Genomic DNA, 12217 nt, shown 5'->3' on the forward strand with positions numbered 1-12217 from the left:
CAATACCATCATTAAGTTGACGACACAACGGCGACACAACGGTGGTAGGCCTGATCACAGACAACGATGAGACAGCCTATAGGGAGGAGGTCAGAGACCTGGCAGTGTGGTGCCAGGACAACAACCTCTCTCAATGTGGGCAAGATAAAGGAGCTGACCATGGACTACAGGAAAAGGAAGGCCGAACTGGTCCCCATTAACATCGACGGGGTTGAAGTGGAGCGGGCCAAGAGCTTTACGTTCCTTGGCGTCCACATCACTAACAAACTATCATAATCCAAACACACCAAGACAGTCGTGAAGAGGGCTCAGGAGACTGAAAAGATTTGTCATGGGTCCCCAGATCTTCAAAAGTTGTCTACAACTGCAGCTTAGAGCATCCTGACCGGTTGCATCATCACCTGGTGTGGCAACTGCTCAGCATCTGACCGTAAGGCGCTACAAAGGGTAGTGCGTACTGCCCAGCACATCACTGGGGCCAATGCAATTGTGTGTGTGTGCAGTGGGGTTGGTGAGCTACGGGATGTGGTAAGCTGCGATGCTTACCTGTGAGTGTGTGTCTCTGTGCCTTCAGTGTGGCCTCAGGAGGATTACATAGTGGAGTACTCTCTGGAGTACGGCTTCCTCCGCTTGTCCCAGACCACCCGGCAACGCCTCAACATCCCTGTCATGGTCGTCACGCTGGGTAAGCTGTTATAAAGCCTGCTTAACACTGCCATAGCACATGATGGCAGGTGCCATGAACAGTCATAGCTGGTGAGGTGTGTTAAGCCTACTTAACACCACCATGACATAGCAGGTGTCATTAACAGTCATTCAGTACCTGGGTAAGCTGTGTTATTAACTTAAGCCTACATAAAGGTAGACTCATCGAAATTACATAAATGCACAAAGCAAACGGCATACTGGGCCAATTTCCGCAACACCTAAGAGCGTTGAAGCACTCCGCTGTTTTGCTCCCGTGGTTACCACGCTGTAACGGTGTGATACCGACCTGTGCACATGCGCAGTGACAGAGCGAAGTCTTTCATTTCTCTCATCTCAATATCTGCGGTGCTGCTCGTGGACATGTACTTTTCTAGTCTACATGTAACACCACAGTCATAGGGACTACAGTGGGTACAGTCAGGGGGACTACAGTGGGTACAGTCAGGGGGACTACAGTGGGTACAGTCAGGGGGACTACAGTGGGGACTACAGTGGGTACAGTCAGGGGGACTAGAGCGGGTACAGTCAGGGGGACTAGAGCGGGTACAGTCAGGGGGACTAGAGCGGGTACAGTCAGGGGGACTAGAGCGGGTACAGTCAGGGGGACTAGAGCGGGTACAGTCAGGGGGACTAGAGCGGGTACAGTCAGGGGGACTAGAGCGGGTACAGTCAGGGGGACTAGAGCGGGTACAGTCAGGGGGACTAGAGCGGGTACAGTCAGGGGGACTAGAGCGGGTACAGTCAGGGGGACTAGAGCGGGTACAGTCAGGGGGACTAGAGCGGGTACAGTCAGGGGGACTAGAGCGGGTACAGTCAGGGGGACTAGAGTGGATACAGTCATAGGAACTGAAGTTAATAAAGGGATAGGAAGTATGGCCACTGACTTGCTTGCCAATGAGCAGCATTTGGTTTGATCAGTAGTTACCTGCTGGTGTGCCTAGTACAAAACCTCCCTTAGCCACCCAAGGCAAAGGTGGACTGTAGCTAGCTACAGACATTTGGGTCGTAGGTCATATTGGCCAACACAATGCTGCACTCATATTAATGGAAGTTGAAGCTGAAGGCTCTCAGACCACCCTTTTGTTGAGCGGCTAACTTTCACATGAGCGTTTGTCTTTTAGCAGATGCTCTTATTCAGAGCTTAAAGGGTGTAGGTGTTGTAGAAACACTTCAAGATAAGTAGTCATCATAACACTCTCTGTTACGGGTACCACAAACAAGTGTTAGAGGGTACGAGGGGCTCTGTGTGTGTGTGCAGACCCCATGAAGGATCAGTGCTTTGGGGACAGCTTCAGTCGCCTCCTCCTGGATGAGTTCCTGGGCTACGATGACATCCTGATGTCTAGTGTCAAGGCCCTGGCAGAGAACGAGGAGGACAAAGGTATGGGTGTGTGTGTGTGTGTCAGGGATTCTCCCATATGTTTATTTTCTTGGTGGTGTGCAAAGGCCTGTGTGTGTGTTTCTGACCGGTGCTCTGTGTGAGAACAGGCTTCCTCAGGAATGTGGTGTCTGGGGAACACTACCGATTTGTCAGCATGTGGATGGCTCGCACCTCCTACCTGGCTGCCTTTGTCATCATGGTAATATTCGTAAGTAGCAATCTCCACACACCTTTTTGTCAAACTTGCATCAAATCCAAAGTGTTAAATGTAGCCCATGAGAAACCTTCATTCAGGTTCTTTACTCTGAAGTTTCACAAAAACAATACAACATATTTGGTATGATAAATGAGCTGGTGCTTAACTAACTCCCTGGGTTATTCATGAAAGATAAGTTGTCTGTTTCCTTCCCTGTCTACAGACCCTGTCCGTGTCTATGCTGCTACGCTACTCCCACCACCAGATCTTTGTCTTCATTGGTGAGTCACACACACACCCCTCTCAACTCTAGTAGTCCTGGAAGAATACATCTCTACATGCCAGATGCTTAATCTCTGACCTCTGTTTCTCTAGTGGACCTTCTGCAGATGTTGGAGATGAACATGACCATCGCTTTCCCAGCAGCGCCTCTGCTTACCGTGATCCTGGCTCTCGTGGGTAAGAGTGTCATACTATTGAGGCGCCATCTCTACAGTTACAGATGTGGTCAAATATATTGGCACCGTTGCGTGATTCACCGTTTCTTCTAAAATGAGATGAATTTGAAAGTACTTTGTTTACTTTTGTATTTGTATGATTTTAAAATGGCCCGAACTAAATTATTTACAATTCTAATACATTTTGTTTGAATGCAATGATTCTCATTTACTGTGTAATTTCTCACCTGTTGTAGGTGCCTACATGGTAAAAAAGTAATTCAACAAGTTTTGAGAAGAGAAAACGGAACATTCTGTCTATTGCGCTCCATTGTAAAGTGCTACGGGTGCCAACATATTCGACTACATATGTAACGACAACAATCTGGGTCTTGAGACTGTTTCTAGATTGAACAGGTGGTACAAATCTCTCTCTCTCTCCCAGGCATGGAGGCCATCATGTCTGAGTTCTTCAACGACACCACCACCGCCTTCTACATCATCCTCATCGTGTGGCTGGCCGACCAGTACGACGCCATCTGCTGCCACACCAACACCAGCAAACGTCATTGGCTGAGGTGAGTTCCACACACCAACACCAGCAAATGCCAATAGCTGATATAAACCCTACTATCTTGCATCAAATGGGGATGGGCAGAGAGAAAGGGCCCTTGGAACATGAAGAGAAAGGGCCCTTGGAACATGAAGAGAAAGGGCCCTTGGAACATGAAGAGAAAGGGCCCTTGGAACATGAAGAGAAAGGGCCCTTGGAACATGAAGAGAAAGGGCCCTTGGAACATGAAGAGAAAGGGCCCTTGGAACATGAAGAGAGAGGGCCCTTGGAACATGAAGAGAAAGGGCCCTTGGAACATGAAGACTATTTGCTTTGTTTCTATGTAGTAGAACTTATTTGCTTATTCTCTCCACTACATACAACCGATCACTTTGTCTCTCCAGTTCCAGACAGTCTATCCATTACTCTGTTTGTCAGTCCAGTTATTTTTGGCTACTCTCTAAGGAGGCTGTCTCTGTCTCCTGCAGGTTCTTCTATCTGTATCACTTTGCGTTCTACGCCTACCACTACCGCTTCAACGGCCAGTACAGCAGCCTGGCTCTGGTCACCTCCTGGCTCTTCATACAGGTGAGAAGGGTTGGAGGAAAGAAATTGACTAGAGAAAATAAACTCACTCAAACTGTAGTGTGATTTCAAAGTGTGTGTGTGTAGTTAGTAGCCCACACACTCCATCCTCCAGCATTTTGAATATGAGCACCAAGTCAAAACACTGAGCTGGAAAGTGCTTCATCTTTAGGCAAGTGGACATGTTATTGTGGCCTTCTACTTGCTTATTATTCATTAGATGTTATGGTAAACAAACAAAACATAGAATAACATTTTATTTCAGCGAATCGCTAAAGAAGGTCATATCGGGTTGGTGTGTCTTCAAAACTATTTTAAATGAATGTCCTGTATATATATATATATATATATATTTCCCTATAGAAGTGATTGATGCTAATGGTTTAGCCCAAATGCTAGTGGCTGGACCAAAGAGATTAGCATCCTAGGCTAGAGTTTAGCCAATGCCCAGCCACCTCTAGTTCTAGGTTATAGCCTCCCCCGACCCTGTTTCTAACACCATGACTTAAACATACTTACTTTAAGCGCCTACATCGCTTCTCCATCCCTAGCACTCAATGATCTACTTCTTCCACCACTACGAGCTTCCGGCCATCCTCCAACAGATCCGCATCCAGGAGATGCTGCTGCAGAACCAGCTGGCGGGCCAGGGGGGCAACCAGACGGCCCTGCAGGACAACCTCAACAACAACACCACCACCGCTGCAGCAGCCCCAGCTCGGGGAGGGGAAGCCAACGGCCAGGTCCGACCGCCAGATGAGCCCCTGGCTTCTTCGGTGGCCCAGGCCCAAGGTTCAGCGACCCTGGCTTCCCAGTCAAACGGCCTGGCTGGGAGTGCCACGTTACAAGGGGCCGTAGGAGAGTTGACAACGGAGCTGGACTGGATGGCGGAGACGACAGCCATCATCACGGAGGCCTTGTCCTCCTCAGCCCCCCAACCTGGGGGGTCTTTGATGGAGAGCACGGCAGGGGGATTGCTGGGGGAGGCCAGAGGGGTGGGGAGGGTTGGTGTTCCTGGGGCAGGCCTCAGCGTGGTGGCGGAGATTCGAATGGGGGGGAGTGATGGTGGAGGAGAGAGCACAAGTGGCACCGGTCCCAGCTTGATGGCAGTGGAAATCAAAACCATAGTGGCCTGTAGAGGCAGTGCAGCAGGATCAGGCCTGCCTCCTCCCTCTCCTCCAATGGGAGGACTCCAGGAAGCAGAGACTTGCCTCTCTACTGTCAGGCCGTCCCTTCCTCAACCACCTTCTCCACACACAGACTGCAGTAGGGCAGTGGTTGGGGAGCCAGAATGCCCCAGGCAGAGCGCCACAGATTGGGACTCCAAGACAGAGGAAGCCCCCAGCCCCACTCCATCCTGAGCCCCCCCACACACACACATTCTCCCATACGCAGAGGAAACATATCTTCTCCCCCTTAATTCTTCTTCCAACACCGCAAGATGCCGACGTGGCTTTATTCCTGTAATGTCATTCTTACGACAACCAGGAGAAGAGGGGGATGGAGAACTGAGGAAAAGAAAAGCCCCGCCCCTCAACTTCTATTCAAAGGTGTGGAAATGTTTGGAAATGGCTACCTGGACATAATTTTATTTTTATTTTTTATGTATTTGTAAAATAATCAATCCTATTGCATTGGTGATATACAATTCCTTAAAGATGATGATTCTGTTGGTTAGGGGATGTCTCGACTGGATTTGGAAATGGCGGTGTATGTTTCTTTTTGAGAGCACAGTGGACTATACAGGGCTGCAACACATGACCTCTTGTCCTATCCATCCATTCATTCCATCTGGTCCTCAAACCCAGAAAAAAGACAACCCCGTGTTTTGAGTTGATCATTTTTCTTTCAGAACTGTTAAACAGGCTAATAAAGTTGCTGTGGGTTGTCATGATACTTGGTCAAACCCCACTTCTCACAAGCTCTCAACTTTTTCCTCCAACTGGCAACTGGCTCCGCAAGCTAGCTCTATCTGGAGCATCGTGGGAAATTGAGTTGATATCCACTGTTTTTGAGTGTTGAGTAGACCTCCTTGCTTGGATGTTTTGCCAATCCACTGCTCTTACAATGCTTGGCAGTTGCTCCCGTACTACTTGAGCCGCAGAAGAGCTGTTATGACTGCAGTTTCTTTTGTCTTAACCTCTTTTATTGAGTGAACCTGCATCATTACTTCCCTCTGGGAACTTTTATGTGTACAGTCAGGACACTAGGCCCATTTTCTCACCCATAACTCATTATCAGGTTTTGTCTTTCAAATTGCAATCGCTTCACCGTGCAGATACATGATCAACTGGAAGGCTTGACCAGGCACCTGTTTCATGGTCTAATGTTAATTCACTATACTAACCCCCCTGGGTGCATGTTTTGTTCAAATAATCAAAGCTTGATAAGGAGTTGGTTATTTGAATCAGCTCTGTGGTGCTAGGGCAAAAAACAGAACATGCCCCCGGGGGAGCCAGGAAGCAGTTTGTGAAACCTTGCCTTACATCCTGTATTCCAAAAGAGGAGCATGTGACTGTAAGAATGAAATTGTATTAGAATGTTTTCTGGTGCAGGGCATCAGCTGACGGCGGCCCACTCCAAGCTGGTAACACACTTCAGACTAGCACAAGACGATAGCAGGCTATGTTAAATGGCTTCAGGGTAAAGCTATTGTAACCACGCCAACCAATCTCCATTACATGTGTCATTGATCTACCATTCAGCTGCCAAAATGGCAAGTTGTGATGAAATTGCATGCCTTGGACGCTCCAATTTAATTTGGTAAAGAGCGTATTTTTAAAAATAATGTTTCTTGTTTTAAAACCTGATGATGAAGCTGCTGAAGACTACCTTGGAAACTTTACCAGACTTGGCCACTGTTTGTTCGTTAGCTCACGAGAGACTAAACTGGACTTGCAAGCCTAGTAAGATGCTACTGTGAGACAAACTACCGGTTGTCAGATGGACCTGACTTGCATCCTGCTTCCCCTTTCTGAAACCTGCTGAATGTCGTTCTAAGATGGACAGGGTGTAACAAAAGTCCAGAGAATTAAAAATGATAACTCCATACTATAACTCCAAGTAGAAACTGTCAGGGCAGAATAAACAGGGAATAATGACAGATGTGTTCCAATGTCTACATCCTCATCTGTTGAAACAGAACAACTTCCTGCCCAGTGAGCTTTATTTTGATGCCTTATGATTCCAAATGAGATATTATTGGAAGTGCATGTTGAGACTTCCTTAGCAGTTGAATTTAAGCAGGTTTTTGGCCTCTCATATGAGGAAAATGGTTTATATTTCAACGGAATCACGATAACCAAGGGACATTTAGCAAAATGGGTTAGACTTTTCCATTAGTTCTATTAAGATGGGAGTAGAATCACTTCTGTTCAGTGTGTTGGGTGGAGGTGTAGTCATGGCTATGCAGTGGGCAGGACCAAGGACGTGGTTCTGGTTTGAAAGGTCCAAATTGTGCAATATGACAGGAAGTCAGTTTTAAAGAGAAAAGTCTTCATTGTAGAAGAGGATACTTTTACAGATGTGACAAATATGCTCTATCAATGACGTTTTATGATCAGTTTCTTTATCTGTGCCTATATGCCGTTCTGTAAGAAAAAACAGGATGATTGTAGCAATGCAACAGTTGCTGTCCATTTGTAGCTCATTTTATCTGTGATGGACTAGATTCCTTCTCTCATTCAAATGTATTTAACTGTTCGGTAAACTAAGTGCAGAAGAAGCATTCTTTGCACAAACAATTGCCGTTGGTCTGGTTGTTTGTGTGTCCTAGTATTGGTTATGTAAATCCTATCCTTCAGTAGGTAGGGTTACGTGCACCACTAGTTATTGTAGGTTGAAATAGGCCAGCATTTCCCAAACTCGAACCTGGGGTACATGTTTTGGTTTTGACCCTAGCACTGCAAAGCTGATTCAAATAAAAAGTTGAGTCGATTATTTGAATCAACTAGGTAGGCCTATGTAATGCTGAGCCAATAACCACAACGTGCACTGTTTGGGGTCCCCAGGGAAACGCTGACAGGCTGTTCCAAATAAAGTCCATATTTTCATGCCTGATTAACAAAAGGATTCCATGTCAAAGGAAAAGTGACACCCTGTTTTTTGTATAAATGTTTGGAAAGAGTTAATGTGTATTACAGACTTCATGGTTCAGGTACCACCTGTTATTCTATCACTGAAATATTCCAGCATTTCCATGAGGAAAATATCCCTACTTTCCCTCTGTGGACCTAGCGGTTAAAATACAGACGACACAAAGTACACTTGACAAGGATTCACATTTCAACCATCACAACCAACACTTCCATCAGACTTTATTCTTGAACGATATCGACTCGGAACTCAAAGGAAGAAAACAGAAACACCATAAAAGCACCACCTCTACTGATTTGAATACAGTCTGAACTCCACGTATTACTGATTGTTTCAGGTTGCCATTGCATCGTTGATAAAATTCAGTTATCGCCCCACCACTAAAATCAACAAGACACTGGAAACAGAAGGTTGTGGGTGGCCATTTTGGCTCCTGTGGCAGAAGAGAGACCACTGGAAAGTCAGTGGTTAAGTTCCCAAAATGGGTGCAGTGCCAGCGGGGCTCGGTCATGGGGGCATGCTGGTACTTCTAGCCCCACTCCATTGGCATGGTAGATCCAAGTAGGCCTGAGGTAGCCCAAACCCAAACACACATTTTACCAATCATGGGAGGACCAATTGGGCACATGTAGATCACAAGGGATTCCCAGTGCCCTGAAAAGCTCTTTCATCTCACCCAATAACAAAAGAGTGTCCAGGGAAAGAGCTGCCATACTATGGCATCGGGCTCACAATTGGATAAATCCAATCCAAGGTAATCCAACTTCTTTCAATAAACCCTAATACACCATTGGCTTTCCAAACACCAGGGGGCATCAGCTCTTCTCATTGGTGTGTATGGGAGGGATGGTGTGGACTGTGGGCAGGGACTTGAGGACAGGGTCTGTCATGGTGGTGGCACAGCGGGAGGAGGGGAGGGCTGCAGTAGCTACAACCACGGAGGTCATTCCTGTCACTATGGGGGCGGAGCAGGCAGCTTTTTCCTTGGCCAGGGAAGTCTGCAGCTCAGCCCTCCTGGCCAGAGCCGTCCTCAGCTGATCCCGGATCAGGTCGATCCTCTCCTGCAGCTCCTGCAGCTCTCCCGGCCTCAAAGGAACGCCTGAGGAGGAAGAAGAGGAGGGGAGGGATTGCACCAGACTGGCAAAGGAAGTCCCGAAGCCCCCATTTGCACAGACCCGTGTGGCCGGGTTGGTCCTAGGGTTAGTGTCACATCCAGCCGACCCCCCCCTCCCCCCTTCAGACTCGGCCACGGCCCGGGCTAGAAGGCGGCGGCTGTTGAGGGTCTCCAGGTTAAAGTGGACTCGCTTGTCTTTAGCGGCTGCAGCAGTGGAGTCCGTGCTGCTCTCGTTCCACTTGGCCGAGGCGCCGGGGGAAGGGGGGTCTGGGGGAGGCTGGGGGTGCTGGTTCTTCTGGTTGTTGCAGCTACATGGAGATAAAAGGCATGACTTTCAGTAAAGAAAGAAAGACACAGGTCTGGTGCTTAAACAACCACTACTAGTATGTTAGATTGCTTTCAATCTGTATCTCAGTATTAGGGCTAGATTCAATCCATATCTGAATAGTATCGCGGAAAATCTGCGTTTAACGCTCGATTGAAATTTAAAGGGGTAAACACTGCATTCATGGTAAACGCTGCATATGTCGACTCATTGGAAAGTACCTTTACATTTTAAGGGGATACTTCCACGATAAGGGTTGAATCCAACCCTAACGCTTCATCTCCTTGTCTCCTTTCCCCTGGAGACATTACCACTGGTAAAGGGACTGGAAAGGTTTCAACTATATATTGTTTCTTCTAGATTTTACTCAGGTCCTCAGATCAGTGATTATGAAGGAAAGGACAAGGACAGTAAACACATATTTAAAACAGGTCTCCATAATAGCAGCCATTTTGTCACCTTTTTTCTGTGTTGGCTCCCTGCTTCTTCTTCACATCCTCATAGGTCTGGTTCAGGGCTCGGTGGATTTTCTACATAACAAATGGGGCCATAGTTACACTGAGCCAGGGGAAGAGGTGGGAGGGGGAGAAAAGCTCCACACTGATTTATTCAAAACAGACAGAATCAACACCATCTTAGAAATTGTAATTACTTTCCCCCTCTCGTTAATAATCCTCCAACTGGGGAAGGAGCTTAGAGGACCTCCGGGGACTTAAGCCAGGCAGATTTGAATTTTCAGTGCTTTTAATACTTCACTTCAACTACGGTTCCCAAATGGTGGTTCTCTAAGTCAACAGCAGATGGCGATGTTGCCTTTATGTTATCAAATGACAGCCAAGGTGATAAACAGTCCTAATTTTTTTTAAAGACTATCCAAGAGAGTGAAAAACCTACACCATAAACAACCTTTTACAAGCAATCGATATTTGTTCATATTTAATTCCCGGAGGATTTGTGAAGCGTAACTGCTTTTAGATATAGAGTTCGTAAAACATGACAGGGAAAGCCACAAATGTGTTCAAGTAAAAAAGAGCACTTTAAAAAGGCCAATGAAAGAAGCTATGAAAAAGCCTGAGGCAGAGAGGCTCACTATGAAGGTTATTTTATTGACACAAACGCTCACACACACACACACACACACACACACAGCATCTGTCTGTTTCTTTCTCTCACACATTCTCTCTCTTTCTCTCTGACACACACACACACTTGGTTCAATCACACTTTCTCTGTTTTCTCGTTCTTTCTTGTGCACACACATACACACACTCTCACACTTACATTCTCCTTTGGTTCACTCACACAGTCCCTCCCTCCATCTCACCTGGCTAGTGTGGAGCCAGTACTTGTACTTCTGTCGTCGTCGGATGTGTGGCAGCACCATGTGATAGAAGGCGTGCTCCCCAGCCAGGGTGAGCAGTGACGTGGCCACACCCACACACAGCAGCACAAACAGCCCTGAGAAGTGACGGATGCCCATCTGGAGAGTCTGTATAAGAAGGAGGAGGTGAAAGGGAGGGGACAGTTGGGTTACTTGAGTAGGGTTAACACCTGTAACAAAGGGTTTAACAATGTAGTAAATTGTCAACCTCTGGTCCATGGACCGACATCAGTCCTTGGGATGATGGTGATTGGTCCCTGAGAACCTTGTCATTAGATCTCTATCCAATGGATACTGAGCATCATTTCAGGTCTTTCATCTTTTCTAACGCTCCCTGTTTTCACCTCTAGGGGGCAGTCTCTATTAATTTATATTCAGACAGAGATCGACATGGTCCATAGAATGAGTAAATGAGTAAGCCATTTGGATAAGGGGATTGTAAATATAAGTGACAATTGTTTTATATCTATTTTCCCTTATGACTGCTGGAAACAAATGAGAAACCAGTCACATGAAAACAAACTGAAGCATATCAACTTTTCCACAGTAAAATGTATGAAATGCTGGCCTTATAACTTGCAGATATGAAATGTGGAGACCCAAGCTATAGATGTATGTAGCCATGCACAAATGACAGTATAGAGTCAAAACTACCAAAAAGTGTTCAAAATAAATACATTTCCCAGGTCTGAATCGGGCCATTACAGTTTTGACATCAGGACATCATGTCTGTCCTGCCCAAAAAAATATTTAGAATTTTAAAAGTGTGGTGTTTATTAAATAGATGCTGCTGTGTCCCTATTAAGCCCTGTTTATACCTGGTGAAAACATGTGTCCTTTGTCCTGATCTTGTTCACATTCTGATTGTGCCCACATATTAGCAATTGCATCTATACAGGGTATTAAAATGTGTCTGTTTTCTGTCCACTGTGTCCGCATTGTGATGCAATGATTTGACAGATATTTTTCTAAATAATATTTATTCATTTATTTTAAGAGACATATTGATGCCATAAGTCAATAGTGGTACCTGACAATGATTTTAGAGGGCAGAAGAATGATGATTTAAATGGTTTCACTGTCCAGATCCGTTACACCAGAGACACAATGCATCCCTGACTACCTCCGGAGGTAGTTAGGAAGATCTGATCATAATCAGATCACCATCCATATTTTAATTATCTACACCTGTCTAAAAATGTGGGCACAATCAGAACGTGGACAAAATCAGGATAAAGGACGCATGTTAGAACCAGGCATAAACAGGGCTTTAGAGACCTGAGCATTGTGATTAATAACCAACACAATCCTGATCTCCATGCCATTGGCTGCTTTATTGATTTTGTTGCGTTGTATTCTATTTGGTTCTAGATTATTCTACCCAGAGATATGAGTTCTCATTCTATTCCTTTGAGCCTACCCTTCTATTCTACTCTACTCTA

General features: G+C 46.1%; 3 protein-coding genes across 5 annotated transcripts in view; 1 reads left to right on the forward strand and 2 right to left on the reverse strand.

Moving 5' to 3' along the window:
- The window catches only part of LOC110491417 (membralin), a 23100-nt gene extending 15494 nt beyond the window's left edge, over positions 1-7606 (forward strand). For all 3 annotated transcript variants that reach the window (XM_036952860.2, XM_036952900.2, XM_036952929.2), the window contains exons 4-11: positions 575-685; positions 1967-2089; positions 2197-2297; positions 2509-2566; positions 2661-2744; positions 3168-3300; positions 3764-3863; positions 4412-7606. In XM_036952860.2, the coding sequence (XP_036808755.1) occupies positions 575-685; positions 1967-2089; positions 2197-2297; positions 2509-2566; positions 2661-2744; positions 3168-3300; positions 3764-3863; positions 4412-5221 (1520 nt within the window). In that variant the 3' untranslated portion in view covers positions 5222-7606. The remainder of the gene's footprint in view (positions 1-574; positions 686-1966; positions 2090-2196; positions 2298-2508; positions 2567-2660; positions 2745-3167; positions 3301-3763; positions 3864-4411) is intronic.
- The window catches only part of LOC110491485 (uncharacterized), a 446987-nt gene that overhangs the window by 86942 nt on the left and 347828 nt on the right, over positions 1-12217 (reverse strand). The window lies entirely within an intron of this gene.
- The window catches only part of LOC110531395 (glutamate receptor, ionotropic, N-methyl-D-aspartate 3Bb), a 41007-nt gene continuing 36949 nt past the window's right edge, over positions 8160-12217 (reverse strand). Inside the window, exons 6-8 of the mRNA XM_021614590.3 lie at positions 10719-10883; positions 9854-9924; positions 8160-9377 (exon numbers count right to left, since the gene is read on the reverse strand). Of these exons, the coding sequence (XP_021470265.3) occupies positions 8771-9377; positions 9854-9924; positions 10719-10883 (843 nt within the window). The 3' untranslated portion in view covers positions 8160-8770. The remainder of the gene's footprint in view (positions 9378-9853; positions 9925-10718; positions 10884-12217) is intronic.

Source organism: Oncorhynchus mykiss, chromosome 1 (genome assembly GCF_057628025.1).
Source record: "Oncorhynchus mykiss isolate SJ-2025 chromosome 1, ASM5762802v1, whole genome shotgun sequence".
Classification (NCBI taxonomy): Eukaryota; Metazoa; Chordata; class Actinopteri; order Salmoniformes; family Salmonidae; genus Oncorhynchus; species Oncorhynchus mykiss.